General features: G+C 43.0%; 1 protein-coding gene across 1 annotated transcript in view; it reads right to left on the reverse strand.

The window, feature by feature from the left end:
• Positions 1-248: 248 nt before the first annotated feature.
• The window catches only part of CECR2 (CECR2 histone acetyl-lysine reader), a 46,838-nt gene continuing 31,477 nt past the window's right edge, over positions 249-15,609 (reverse strand). The window contains exons 14-17 of the mRNA XM_066634161.1: positions 11,257-12,079; positions 5,120-6,524; positions 956-1,055; positions 249-309 (exon numbers count right to left, since the gene is read on the reverse strand). Coding sequence (XP_066490258.1) covers positions 304-309; positions 956-1,055; positions 5,120-6,524; positions 11,257-12,079 — 2,334 coding nt within the window. The 3' untranslated portion in view covers positions 249-303. The remainder of the gene's footprint in view (positions 310-955; positions 1,056-5,119; positions 6,525-11,256; positions 12,080-15,609) is intronic.

A 15,609-nucleotide genomic window follows, 5' to 3' on the forward strand; every position in this document is an offset into this window, starting at 1 on the left:
TATTAGTCCATGAAAGTTTAAAGTCCCTCAGAGTTCCTTTAAACCCTGAATGAAATCAAAGTCTCCAGTCAGAAACCAGTCAATAGTTTGAGACACTCCCTATATGTCACTGTGGACAGCCACATGGCTGGCCCACACCCAGGACAATTCCATGCTAACAGAAAACCACTGAGGCACTGTGTCCACCAGACCTTGGAAGCTACAAGCTGCTGAGAAAAAAGATGAGAGGAGAAAGCAGGTCCCCCTTTGCCCTTGTCTAGCTGCAGTTGGCTCTCATCTTTTTCAAATTCTTCCATCCTTGGACTAGCTCTGAAACAGATAAACAAAGGAGTGATTATTACTTGGTTCAGATGGAACTTTCAAAAAGACAAAGCTCCACACAATAGATCCACTTAGATAGTACAATACCAGCTCACACTAGCATGCACCTGATTTCAGTGCCTCAGAAAGTCAAGACATTGAGGAACATGCATCAGTTACTTGATCAAGCCTCAACAGAAATCATTACTGATTTTTTCAGAGATGCAAAGGAGCCAATATACATTATCAAAAGCAAGAACTTGAAGTAGTGAGCTACAGTTCTTGCCTCAGTTATGAATTGGACAAGTTCAGGAAAGCCCCCCTCAGCTTCCCAACATATGGGAACAAAAATGCTGGCCTGATATATACCCATTTGTTATAATGCTTACTGGGTTGTAGCCTAAGTCATGACTAAATCCCAATGAACTCAATGCAACATAATCATGATTAGCTAAATTTAGGATACAATGTCATGTATGTAACTCTTTTTGAAACAGCCAATGCACCATATAAACTATTGCCATTTTTCAGATGACTTGCAATTAACCTAGTATGGCTTGTTACTTGTGAGCAAAAAATTCAATCTGAGAAAAACTGAGCACAATCTGAAGATACAAAAGGTTGTCCCCCAAATTTGTTCTTTGCTGGTACTTACTTGATCCAGAGGCAATGCTGATGCTTTTGGGGGTGGCTGCTCTTCCTGGGCTGGTGTAGCTGTAGGCACCTTTGGGAACGGGGCTTGGTGCATGTGCATTCTGAAATCATAGAAGATGGAGAAGGAAACTTTAGTGACCATATACAATATGCACACAGTTAACAAGAAATCGTGTGTGCATTCACAGACACATTCAGTTGATGGATTCTGTGTCTGGACATGATCCAAATCTAGTTAGGTCTACAGAGTATCCACAGTTCACAACAGAATCTGATTTTCATTCAGTAACTGAACAAGGCCATCCTTTTATTTCCTCTGTCCATTGTAAGACATTTGTTTTTCAGCTTCCAGTGCTAGAAGCGCTAGAGAACCATTTCCCCCTTCTAGCATTCTAGGGTCACATTTATTTTTTACCTTCTAGCATGCACACTATGCTAGCAATCTTTCCTGTGAGCTTGTACTAGAAAACATGGCTGCCTCAATGAATAAGCTTATCCTATTGCTCTGTCCGCCCCGGGTACCACCCTTGGAGGAATGACACCACAAATGCCCCAACATCGCTAACTTCGTGGAGGTTATGAGTAACCCAATCATGCTATATACCGTTGGATGCGGAATTTCCAGGAGAATGCAATGCAAAAATTCAGAATGAAACATCTTCTTTCCATCAAAAGTTATGGCCAAAAAAACAGAAACAAAAAAATGCATGGAACCCTATGGAAAATGTAACCAAGCCATATCGCATGTTTACTCACGAGTAGGCAAGCTTGCCATAGTTCGTCGGAAAGGACAGGCTGAGAGGAATCCAATGACACCAGAATGCTTCCTATCTAATGAAAGCAGCCCCCCAAAAACACCCAAAAAGGAAGTCCCTCCCTCCAGGTAGAGGAATGTGTTGAGCTCTTTGGAAAGTGAAAGTAAGCCACACAGTCACATTTATTCGCAAGTAAGCAAACATGCCTTGGCTCCTGGTCAAGGCAGGCAAAGGGGAATGCAAGTCTAGCTGCATGGTCCCAATCTGATGAAAGTGGAGCTCAACAAATGCTCCAGAATGCAGCACCTCCCAAAGAATAAAACAGGCTTCAGCTGATAAGTCCATTTTATTTGTTTTTAGACTTGTAAAGCCAGGTGGGTCCTGCTAGTGATATGCTTGAAATATAAGAATTTACACTGAACCGGGCACTGGGGAGGGCTTAAAATCTCACTGATATTTTTTTTTGGGGGGGGGGGGGTGTTCTTGCAGGCAGGCTACAGAGAAAATTCACTTGGTGGAACAGGGCTGGCTTCCCCTTATTTAATCACAGTAGAACCTTTTTAAGTTGACCACCCAAGGGACTGGAGGAAATTGGTCAACATAGGGAGGTGGTCAACATATGGGGAAAAAAGGCATTTAAATATTATCATGTTTAACTCCCAGGACAACAAATGCAAGGCCAAGTTATTATTTAGATTAGATTTTTAAAAAGTTTTATTGCAAATATCAATGAGAATTGATCCACTTGTGATGCTTACTATTTATATCATCTATATCTATATCAAGAGACCGAGAATAAACAGCCCAGAATCAGTATTTAAAAAAACCCCTAAAATCCATAAGCTTAAAAAAAATTGTAAGTTAAAAAAAAATACTTGGTTTCATAGCAGACAGGCAGACCAATGCTATCCCTTGCCAGCCCATAGCATGTAGCATGTTACATAGCCCCAACAGCTAAAAAAAAACAAAACACTTTTTTACTTAGGTTGCCTGGCCTACACTGGGTCTTCTCAGATTCACTAAATGCCAGAAGGTGTTTGATACGGTCCCTCACTAAAAGCTGTTGAGAAAACTCCACAATCAGGGAATAAGAGGACAGGTACTCTCATGTATTGGGAACTGGTTGAGGACCAGGAAAAAGAGAGTGGGTGTCAATGGGCAATTGACAAAAAAATTGGAGAGGTGGAAAGTTGAGTGCCTCAAGGATCTGTCCTGGGACTAGTGCTTTTCAACATCTTCATAAATGACCTAGAAATGGGGATAAGCAGGGAGGTGGACAAGTTTGTGGATGACACTAAACTTTTCTGAGTGGTGAAGACCAGAAGGGATTGTGAAGTGCTCCCGAAGGATCTCTCCAAACCGGGAGAACAGGTAGCAAAATAGCAGTTGTGTTTCAATATAAGTGTAAAGCAATGCACTGGTGATGGGAACCAAAGTGAAAGGGCAGTGGCTTCACTATGCACAAGCAACCTCATGTCCCTCACAACTTGGTACATGTCCAGGTACAATCGGCAGCCAGCACAGGTCTGTCGGCTATGTGCAGTGTGTCCACCTATAAAAACCCTTTCGCATATGCGCTAACAGGCGTAGGGGAGAGATTGTTGTGTGGCTTCTTGCTTTTCCAAGATGGGACAAACCAGACAAAACACAGGCCCACAGTATCGCATTCAGTGGGCAACTTACGGAGGGTAAATTAATACTCTGTGCAATGGTCGAAGTGGTCAAGATACAACTTACGGAGGTGGTCAATATAGAGAGGTTGGTCTCCCATAGTGTATATGCAGTGTCTGTCCATACTGTGAAAATCAGGTCAACTTAAGGAGATGGTCAATATAGTGAAGTGGTCAACTTTGGAGGTTCTACTGTATTTGTTTTTCTTTAATTTAATTATTTATAATTATTTATTTTATTGTGCTTGATTATGTCACTTCCTGCCATGACATCACTTCCAGTGGGTCCTGGACAGATTGTCATTCTAAAAAAAGGGTTCCAGTGTTAAAAGTTTGAGAACCACTACCTTAACTCAAAACAGGTCAATCAGACATTCTTGGGGGAGGGGGGGTAACACCCTAGTGACCAAAATTCTGGAAATCATGGCTTTTAGGAATAATACCATCATGCTATATACCATTTGATGCAGAATTTCATCCATTGCTTTTGGGGAAATATTTACTGCATTTTTTTTCTGGCCATTATTATTATTCATTTCAAATCCTTAGCTGCTTTGAGGAAGGGTGGTATAAAAATATGAATGAATGAATAATTAATTAATAATTATGTCATACGGAGTGACAAAAATTTATGGGCCCCGGATGCCAAATGACCTAGCTAGGGGCAGGAGGTCTGGTCTAGAGGGTAGAGCCTCTGTTAGCCCAAAGGTAACATCAGAAGGTCGCCAGTTCGAGGACACCGGCAGCTCCCTGAACGGCTGAGAATGGCGAGACCTTGAAGCAGCTGACAAGCCGAGCAAAGTGATTCCATCTGCTCTTGGTGTGAGCAAGAAGCATCTTGGCTGCCCTCCATGTGAGCGATGGAGCTGCTTGTCAGCTTGCAAGAAGTGGGAGAATTGGAGGCCAGAAGTGAGACCAAACCAGGAAGATCCATTCTGAAATGTTGTTGGTTCTTGAAAGAGAGAACCTCTATGATTGTAAAAATCCCCTTGAGGGATTTAGAAACACCTGCCTATGTAAACTGCCTTGAATAAAGTCAGAGGAGTAATCCGATGACCAGAAAGGCAGTGTATAAATACCTAGTCATTATTATTTATTTATTTTAGCTATGCCACTGGGTGGTGGAGGAGGGGATTTTGAATTTGAACAAAAGAAGCCATCCATTCTCGAGATTTTAAAAGTATTGCACAGAAGTTAATAACTTTAAGATAACTTTTATAACTGTAAGATGTTTTGAAACCACCCTGAAGTACATTTGACTCATTTTCCTTCTGTTCTTTAATAAATCATGTTTCTAGCATGCTAGTGACTTCAATTCCAGCTATTTTCTAGCCAAAAAATGAATGCAGCCTTTGTGTGTTTCATTTCTTTTGTAGGTACATACAGGTGGAGCAGAGAAGAGGGAAGTTTACTGCAAAGAAATCCAAGTTAGCATTGCAGGTTTCCTTCAGCCTTAACTACTGAACTATTAACACAGTCATTATGAACACTTTCCCTCCTACAAGACCCAAGATACCCTATTTATGAATTTGCTAAAATGAAAGTGATTATGCAATACAGAAAATAGCTATCATATCTATCTCCTCTGTCCCTGAAAGGTTACTGTGATGCAATCTCACAGAAAGCAGCAGCCTGTGCAATAACAAATTCATCAGTGCTAACAGCTGTTTGAAATTTTATCTTTATGACAGCAGCCACCATTCAGTGCTCCCCCTCCCACTCTCACCCGTTTCATCTTACCCTGGTGGTCTATACATATCTGGGGAGAGTCCCCCCATACCACTTCCATGTCCTGTCTGTTCCATCATTAAGGCTTGGAAGTGTCCCACATTCTCTTCCTGGCAACGGTACAAATGTCCCTCAGAAGCAAGGCCATTAGCTTGATTGGTGGTTGAATGATGTGTCAAATGAGCATTCACTGGTGACCCATAAGCCCTGGGCTGGAAGTGACTGGCTGGATGCCGTGATGTATAAGGAGACCCTGTCTGTAGCATGACACCATGTGGCGGGAAAGCAGATGGGCCAAATCCAATCCCAGAACTCATGGGTGGTGGGGGAGAGGCATATAGGTACTCTCCTGCTGCAACTGATCTCTGCCTCTTGGTGGCTGCATTATGGTTGTCCAAATCAAGAAACTCTTTGGGACTCTCTGGTCTCTCTTGGGACTCATCTGGTTTCTCAGTCTCTGGAGGAAGCTCTTGTCCACTGCTTGGGACTTCTTTGGCACTTGCCATGTCCACTCGGTTAGGGGAAGCCACAGCAGTGCTAAGCACCTCACAGCCCTGCATGCCACCACCCATGGTCAGAGTATCTGAGAAAGGCGGCCTTGTCAGAGGTGACTGGGCAGGGGGATGCCCAGTGGGACTGGACTGAGGAGGAAAAGGCCTCTGCCAGTCTGGGAAACCCTGTGGACAAGCATAGTAAGGAGGCTGCTGGTAGTGGTGATAGGAGGAGGGAGGCTGAGGCTGGTAAGGATATGGTACTCCCTGATGGGGACGATAACGAGGGAAGACACCATGGGGGCTATTATTAGTCTGAAAGCCCCGAGCAGAAAAATGCTGGGAATGGGACACTGGAGGAGGTTTGCCTCCCATCATAGGATTAAAGCCCTGCAGTCCCGGATTGATGTGGTAACGCGTTGCTGAATTTGGGTACTCCAAACTGGGCATGTAGAGAGGTGCAAACTGACCAGTGGTGCCTCCCACTGGGCTGCAATCCATAGTAGTGGGAGCACTTGAACCCTGCCCCACGCAAGGTGCAGTTGTTTCCAACAGATTTTTGCCCCCAGCACAATGGGACTTCTCTGAGATATTAATAGCCACTGCTTTGCCTTCTGTACCACTGGATGCCTCTTCACCAACAGCACCATTTTCAGGCACAGGCCCTCTCTCCACTGCTGATACCATGTCCCTCACACATCCCTGGGTTGCTGCACTTGTATAGTTATTCTCTGTTGGCCATGGGCTCTTGCTCTGTGTTGCTTTTGGGTCCTTTTTAGTTCCAGAATCATCTCCATTCCCCTCCTGTGTCAAGCTCCGTCTGGAGCAATCCATTCGCAAGGGAGGTTTAGAATGAGGTAGCAGCTTGGGGTATGTCCCTTCTGAAACGCACTGAGTTTTCTCTTCCATTCCTGACAGAGGGTCCACTGTGAAAGTAAACAAAATCAGATGGCATTTCCTTAAAAAGATACACATGGAAAAATAGACGGAACATGAATGTGTATGTGCATCCTTCCCGATCCCTAAACTCTAGTGAACAGAGATAAAGTCTTCTCCATGGCACAACTCAAGGTTGTTGAACTTCCTGCCCCTGGAAATTTGTTTGCCTCTCTCCCCAAGTGTCTTCACTGCTATCTGAAGATCTTCATATTTTGAAGGTGATTTTTAATCTAGCCAGATGTTCTGGCAGTTTTATTCAAACTGTTTTTATCATCTCTACTGTTTTACTCTGTTTTTATTGTTTTATATAGTGGAGTTTAGACTATGTGGTAAGCCCCCTTTAACTGACTAATTTAAACTAATCACCACAACCACACTATGTTTGTACTAAAACTCCATCACCAATTAACTCTGCTAATGTCAGTAATAAATAGAGCAGGAATTTAGGAAGCTGATAGAAAAGGTACAGAACTAAAATCTGCGAGACTAGCTCAGATTTAAAACAGCTAAAAGAGCAAAGGCTGCCATGTCTCATACACATATTTCACCCATCAAAGCAGGAGGTTCATTGGATTTCTCTGCTAAACCCAGTAAGAACTCTCTCTAGGAAGTGGTTCTGTGGCAGGAATCCTGTGATCTGCCCCAACCTTTGTTTTAACAAACATTTTCTTTCTCCCTACATATTTGCTGAAAAATGTTGAATTGATAGGGCTGTCCATTGCGATATGAAGAAATAGTTTTCTTGTCTAGCTACCTCCTAGAATGACCTTTTGGAATAAGCAACTTCCTTCAGAAAACCATGTTTGCATCTTGGTCATGCCATAAGCAAACAAGGGGAAAAAACTACGGGAACCAAGTAAAAAAGACTGGTTTACCTGGTACAAGGATAATATTTTAGGTCTGTGAAAGCAGGCACAACAAAAACACACAAGAAAAACACAAAAACATAATTGCTATCACATACAAGCAACAACTTCAAAATGTCAAGACCAGTGTTTGCTGCCTTTTAATTTTGGGAAAGTTAGAAACTTTGCTGGCCGCTGCACACGGGGTCAATCCAAGCCATTCTGGTTTTTGAAAAAGACTAGTTCTAGGGAGGAAATGGGAGGTTCTTCCTGGTTTGGCCATATGTCAGACCTTTCATCTAAACAACCTGCCCCCACTAGTGAGGGAGAGCAACCAGTATCTGGATCACTGGATGGCACCAACTAGGAAGAACAATGTGACAAGCAAGAGCTATATCACATTCATATTAAACCAAGATTTATGCATGATAAAGCACTGACACAGGCAAGTCCAAAGAAAAGCCATTTACCAAAGAGAATGGCATTTATCAACATACACTGGGGACCTTGAAATGAGGAAACAGATCAGGGAGGTGACAAGGAAGGACAGGGTTGTAATCATGGGGGACTTCAATTATCCTCGTATTGACTGGGTCAATTTGTGTTCTGGTCACGATAAGGAAACCGGATTTCTTGACGTGCTAAATGACTGTGGCTTAGATCAGCTAGTCACGGAGCCCACCAGAGGACAGGTGACTCTGGATTTAATTTTGTGCGGTACGCAGGACCTGGTTAGAGATGTAAACGTTACTGAGCCATTGGGGAACAGTGATCATGCTGCGATCCGTTTTGACGTGCACGTTGGGGGAAGAATACCAGGCAAATCTCTAACAAAAACCCTTGACTTCCGACGGGCGAACTTCCCTCAAATGAGGAGGCTGGTTAGGAGGAGGTTGAAAGGGAGGGTAAAAAGAGTCCAATCTCTCCAAAGTGCATGGAGGCTGCTTAAAACAACAGTAATAGAGGCCCAGCAGAGGTGTATACCGCAAAGAAAGAAGGGTTCCACTAAATCCAGGAGAGTGCCCGCATGGCTAACCAGCCAAGTTAGAGAGGCTGTGAAGGGCAAGGAAGCTTCCTTCCGTAAATGGAAGTCTTGCCCTAATGAAGAGAATATAAAGGAACATAAACTGTGGCAAAAGAAATGTAAGAAGGTGATAGGGGAGGCCAAGCGAGACTATGAGGAACGCATGGCCAGCAACATTAAGGGGAATAATAAAAGCTTCTTCAAATATGTTAGAAGCAGGAAACCCGCCAGAGAAGCGGTTGGCCCTCTGGATGGTGAGGGAGGGAAAGGGGAGATAAAAGGAGACTTAGAGATGGCAGAGAAATTAAATGAGTTCTTTGCATCTGTCTTCACGGCAGAAGACCTCGGGCAGATACCGCTGCCCGAACGGCCCCTCCTAACCGAGGAGTTAAGTCAGATAGAGGTTAAAAGAGAAGATGTTTCAGACCTCATTGATAAATTAAAGATCAATAAGTCACCGGGCCCTGATGGCATCCACCCAAGGGTTATTAAGGAATTGAAGAATGAAGTTGCAGATCTCTTGACTAAGGTATGCAACTTGTCCCTCAAAACGGCCACGGTACCAGAAGATTGGCGGATAGCAAATGTCACGCCTATTTTTAAAAAGGGAAAGAGGGGGGACCCGGGAAACTATAGGCCGGTCAGCCTAACATCTATACCGGGTAAGATGGTGGAATGCCTCATCAAAGATAGGATCTCAAAACACATAGACGAACAGGCCTTGCTGAGGGAGAGTCAGCATGGCTTCTGTAAGGGTAAGTCTTGCCTCACAAACCTTATAGAATTCTTTGAAAAGGTCAACAGGCATGTGGATGCGGGAGAACCCGTGGACATTATATATCTGGACTTTCAGAAGGCGTTTGACACGGTCCCTCACCAAAGGTTACTGAAAAAACTCCACAGTCAGGGAATTAGAGGACAGGTCCTCTCCTGGATTGAGAACTGGTTGGAGGCCAGGAAGCAGAGAGTGGGTGTCAATGGGCAATTTTCACAGTGGAGAGAGGTGAAAAGCGGTGTGCCCCAAGGATCTGTCCTGGGACCGGTGCTTTTCAACCTCTTCATAAATGACCTGGAGACAGGGTTGAGCAGTGAAGTGGCTAAGTTTGCAGATGACACCAAACTTTTCCGAGTGGTAAAGACCAGAAGTGATTGTGAGGAGCTCCAGAAGGATCTCTCCAGACTGGCAGAATGGGCAGCAAAATGGCAGATGCGCTTCAATGTCAGTAAGTGTAAAGTCATGCACATTGGGGCAAAAAATCAAAACTTTAGATATAGGCTGATGGGTTCTGAGCTGTCTGTGACAGATCAGGAGAGAGATCTTGGGGTGGTGGTGGACAGGTCGATGAAAGTGTCGACCCAATGTGCGGCGGCAGTGAAGAAGGCCAATTCTATGCTTGGGATCATTAGGAAGGGTATTGAGAACAAAACGGTTAGTATTATAATGCCGTTGTACAAATCTATGGTAAGGCCACACCTGGAGTATTGTGTCCAGTTCTGGTCGCCGCATCTCAAAAAAGACATAGTGGAAATGGAAAAGGTGCAAAAGAGAGCGACTAAGATGATTACGGGGCTGGGGCACCTTCCTTATGAGGAAAGGCTACGGCGTTTGGGCCTCTTCAGCCTAGAAAAGAGACGCTTGAGGGGGGACATGATTGAGACATACAAAATTATGCAGGGGATGGACAGAGTGGATAGGGAGATGCTCTTTACACTCTCACATAATACCAGAACCAGGGGACATCCACTCAAATTGAGTGTTGGGCGGGTTAGGACAGACAAAAGAAAATATTTCTTTACTCAGCGCGTGGTCAGTCTGTGGAACTCCTTGCCACAGGATGTGGTGCTGGCGTCTAGCCTAGACGCCTTTAAAAGGGGATTGGACGAGTTTCTGGAGGAAAAATCCATTATGGGGTACAAGCCATGATGTGTATGCGCAACCTCCTGATTTTAGGAATGGGTTAAGTCAGAATGCCAGATGTAGGGGAGGGCACCAGGATGAGGTCTCTTGTTATCTGGTGTGCTCCCTGGGGCATTTGGTGGGCCGCTGTGAGATACAGGAAGCTGGACTAGATGGGCCTATGGCCTGATCCAGTGGGGCTGTTCTTATGTTCTTATGTTCTTATGTTCTTATTGTGGTTAACAAAGTGCGAAGTACAGGTTGAGCCTCATTATTCGCATGGGTTCCTTCCAAGCACTCATGTGGATGGCAAAAAAATGCACTATAGCAAATCAATTTAAAAAATAAAGTTGCTTTGCTCCAGTGATTTAAATACAGCCTTGCTGACCTTTGTGATGTAAGATAAGAGTCATTAAGAAGAAAATCCATCAATCCATTTAGTTATTTGAGCCATTTAGTTATTTGATTTTTCTCTGTAAACCGCTTTGTGAACTTTTAGTTGAAAAGCGGTATATAAATACTGTTAATAATAATAATTAATAATAATAATCAGTCGTCCTCCAAGAGCTTAGAAAGGAGTTTCACACAGTCCCTCCCTTCACCAATGCAAAGTGATCACCTTTCTTTCATGTGCTCGGGGGAAGGGAGGGGTCGCCTGGAGAGAGAAGGATTGATGAATTGTCAGCCAGCTGCCGCGCCCCTCTCATTGAGGAGGCTATTGTTAAAGGACTGTCCAGTTTTTTAAACTGATTTTAAAGGGATGCATTTTCCCCTTCTCCAGGGATCAGCACATTCCCTCTCATTTGCAGCGGCCATTCGTGTTGAGTCAAATCTGTGTATAAAAAATCCATGTATAAGTAGGCTGGACCTATACACACATAAAACAAATGGGCCCAAATCAGCTGATGCCAACAGCCATATTTTGTCACAGCAAAGCAGGAACATGCAATTACCTTGATTGTTTTCTGGATCTCCTGGCTGGTTGGCATCCTGAGAGTTACCATTACCTAAAACTGGTTTTGGGAGCTGAATGTTTGTAGACGCCGCATGGGCCAGCTGTGGGAAGGGTCCAGGTAAATGTGGGGGAGGAGGCTGACGAGGGTGGTAAGGCACACCTGGTGGGCATACTCGGGAAGACAGCTGCTGCATGGCAATCATCTCTGGACTGTCCATCATGGAATCCCCACCCTGGGCTCCTCTCTGCATTTGAGGGGGAGGCCCAAACAATGAGGCTGGTAGCTGCTGCTGCATTCTCTGACCAGGGCCCTTTTCTGGTTGTTGGATATAACCTGAAGGTGGAACTCCATGAGGTAGGAAACTGGGTTGCTCAGTCCACTGATTAGATGGCAAAGGTGGTCTCAATGCCCGGAGGTCCATCATATGGCTCAAAGCACGTGATGGAATAGGAGGTCGTGGGCCCATTGGAGGTTTCTTGTCAACTCCCAGAGCCATCTGAGTAGCTGCATCATGACTTCCATTCCATACAGCAGGGTGTGCTCGGTTTAGGTACTTATAAGGTCTGTACATATGGCTGGGAGGAAGCTCTGAGGTCTCTGGTTGTCGCATACGGGGTCCATTGTGCCGTGGAGAAAGAAAACCTTGCTGGAACTGCGTAGGAGAATACATGCTGGCATCTGAAGGTGGCCCACTCATTCGACCAAGCTGCAAGGGTCCAGACTGTGGTCCTATTGTGGCAACGTGCACTGGTCCTGCACATACCTGCTTCTCCGGAGCAGGAAGTCGATGTCCTCTAGGATCAGTTAGTCCAGCCGTAGGCTGAGAAAGGAAATAGAAGAAAAGAAGGCAAATCTAGTGAAAAAACAGCAACCAAACTTCACAGTATTTTGTAGCAAGAATTTAGAACTTGCAATGTAACCAAGAATCTAGAACTTGCAGTCACTGTAAACTGTCTCTAAGTATAGTATGGATAGGCTACAATTCTGTAAACTCAAGAGCAGAAATGCCATTTGTCATTAGTTTGTGGGACCATTAATGAAGAAAACATGGAAATTGTACCAAATTATGTGTTAGAGATCATGCTGATTGCAAATATTGATGGTGGGAGGCTTTCCTAGCAGAGTGGAATTAATGAAAAAATAACATGGTGGCCAGTGATCATGTTAATGAGATAAATAATTTTACTAAATTCATACCTAATATTCATATGGGATAACAAATGAAAGGTACTGTTACTATGAAGGGTAATATTGAATCAGAAATTGGATTAGGTGAAATAATTGCAAAAGGTAAATATTACTGCATTCAAAATATAATAATTCCACAATGACCATAATGTAAACTAAACCATCATTGGAGTGCCTTTTAGTTGAGAGGGTTTCTCAGCATTCTATCATCCCATTTATCATAAAATCAAGACAATTCAATTGGTCAGTATGAAATTGACACACTTTTGAGAGAGAAAGCTGGTCAAAATCTAAGAAAAAGCCTGTTTAAAATTGTTGAATTTTATCGGTTTTAAAACTTTGAATCAGTCTAGTCATGCTGCTCACAAGCGATTTTCTACTTTTAAAGCGTATTTTAAATATCTTATTTTGTCAGTTTAGATTATGTCAGAAATGATTGGCTGTATCAAGCATCTGCCCCACCACTTGTCCAATGGAAAAAAGTCACGAGATGTCAAAGTCCCCATTTGAAATTGCTCATTGCACAAAGGATCAACTTGAAACTCACGCCTGGTGGATTGAAACTGTCAGCTAGATTCTCCCCAAATATTGCTGCAGCTTTGTTTCTCCCCAAAGACTGCTGTCCCAGGAAAGGCCTCTATGAGTATTTTAAGTATGCAGGAAACGGTATGAAGGTTTGCAGCACCTGTTGGTATCAAGCCTAGTCACAAGTCCTGAATTTGGTAGGAGGTGGAGTATCTGTATAGTGCAAGGGCCATCACATCAGTCTCTGGCAAGTACATACATGCCATTTTTAAGTTAAGTAAATTTTATGCAGTATTTTCTGTTTCTTCCTAGAAACAGAACTGATGGACTGTGAATAGACACAGTCCATCAGTGTGTAACTATTGCTTTGTCCTGCCAATTGATGATAATTTTTTTTATTCTAGATTCAAATAGTTTCCACAAAAATGTTTATCAGCTCAACTTTTTAAAACATCTGATAAACATTATGCATAGTGATGTTGCTTATGTTTATACAAGGCCCTAGTTTCAATCCCTAGTATTTATTTATCACGGATAAATAACATCCTTTCTTCATAATCTCAGGGTCCTGTACTATCCTTTCTTTAATCCTCAACAATATCCCTCTGAGACAGGAGTCCAAGGTCACAAGTAAAGCTTTATGCTTGAAGAGGGATTTGAACCCAGGTCTTCAATCTCCATGTAAATTTGAGAAACATCCCTATCTAAGACCCTGGAGAGTCACTGCCAGTCAGCGTAGACAATCCTGACGTAGCTGGACCAATGATCTGCCTCACAGGAAGGCAGCTGAGTATGTTCAGCCACTCTGCTAGATGGACAAAGACAGTTTCATATGATCTTTCACTGCTCATGGAACTACAAACGGGCACAGTGAATTTTAAAAATTAAGTACCTTAGATACTCGCCTATAAAGTGGGAAACTTCTGCCAATAAATCAAGTGTAAATCATCTCCTTGCCTTATTTGTGGGCCACTCAGGGGTCACGGCTGTTCAGGCACATCTTGGCAGCCAGGAGAAGCCCAGAGGAGACCAAGAGGACAATGCAGAGAAAATTACAGGGCAATCATTATGTATAGTGATGGGCTGTGGGGCAGGCTGCAACCAAAGTTAACCTTTTCACTCCTATTGAGAAAAAAGTAAGCTAGTGTTCAACTCTTCCATTTAAATCAAGCAAGCCTTGTTCTCTTTGGAAGAATCACACCCAACCCTTCTGTAACATTTTGCAAATGTTTGGCAGAGGTCTGGTTTTTAAAACATCAGGATGTAATCTTCATTTCCAAATGAAACAAAGTCCCAGGCTACAATTCAGTGCACCATTACTTAACAATAACACCTATGGAAAGCAATGAGTCTACTTTGGAATAAAATGGGCCGAAACTATGTGTAGCTGTGCTTGCTCATGCTCATTTCTAGTTGCTTATCTCTCTGCCATGAATTGAATTGCACACTCCCAGTTATAAGTTATATGTTATAATTGGAGCCTCTGGTTTAACACATATAGCACCTTAAAGAAGGAGCCTTAAAGGAGGATTTGATTAATAGTTCTACCGGTATGTCATTTATAGTGCACTTACTCTGACAGTGTTTACAAAAAGGATGTAAATACCAGAATTTTAAGAGTTAATGAATAAAAATGTATCTTATGATCATATCTTATGATCTTTTACTATATTTTTAATAAATTAGAGACTGTACAGCTCTTGGGTAACAATTACTGATAGGTTATTTTTCAGGATCTGGCCTTGGGTAAAATCAGACAAAATTATAGTAAGACACCCCCCTAAGCTGAACCTCCAACTTATCCAAGGGTCATAGAAAATTTCATGATTTTTTTTGCTCAAGACCTTCCCTCGACTTATCTGTGACTTCGACTTATGGGCAGGTGTCTGCGGAAAATCAGCTGCAGCTCTCCATCAGCTCAGTATTGCTTCTCATAAATGGACTAGGGGAAACTTTTAATGTTTAAGTAATTTTGTGTGTGTGTGTTCAGTTTAAATTCCTTACATTACTAAAATTTATTACATGTATGTTACATTTTTTGCTGTTTGTATGCTGTCTTCTATCAAGGAACTCAAGGCCACATGGGCACTGCAATGTGCTACATACACAAAGCATGGAAATGAATGCCACAATACGTAAATACATTTCACAACATCCTTCATGTAAGTGTGCTGATGTGCTCCGCAGCACTACATGTCACAGCACTTCATATGCAAATGTGTCATCACATGCAGAAGCACACCACATGCAGTGCAGCAGCATGCAAATACACTAAAATATGTCAGACATGTGATGCACTCCAACTTATATGCCACATGCAAACATACACATCACATTTTGTGCAAACACATATTGGGTATTGTAAAACATACATATGCAGCAATACATCATTCACAAACACACGCAGCACCATACTCACACAAACTTGTGGCTAAACTACACGGATGCAGCAGTTCTCCTTCCCCACCCAAAGAACACACTGCTGCAGCTTACTCACTCTAGTGATAGCCCTTTTTGTTTTGGAAAGCTGGTTCCACTTGGGCAGCTTCAATCTGCCAAACAGACACGAGTTGCGAATTGGCACCCTTAGTTAAATGAGTGGTTTACAACTGGAACTCGGACCTCTCCTAACTTTTT

The sequence above is a fragment of the Tiliqua scincoides genome, chromosome 7 (assembly GCF_035046505.1).
Source record: "Tiliqua scincoides isolate rTilSci1 chromosome 7, rTilSci1.hap2, whole genome shotgun sequence".
Lineage (NCBI taxonomy): Eukaryota > Metazoa > Chordata > Lepidosauria > Squamata > Scincidae > Tiliqua > Tiliqua scincoides.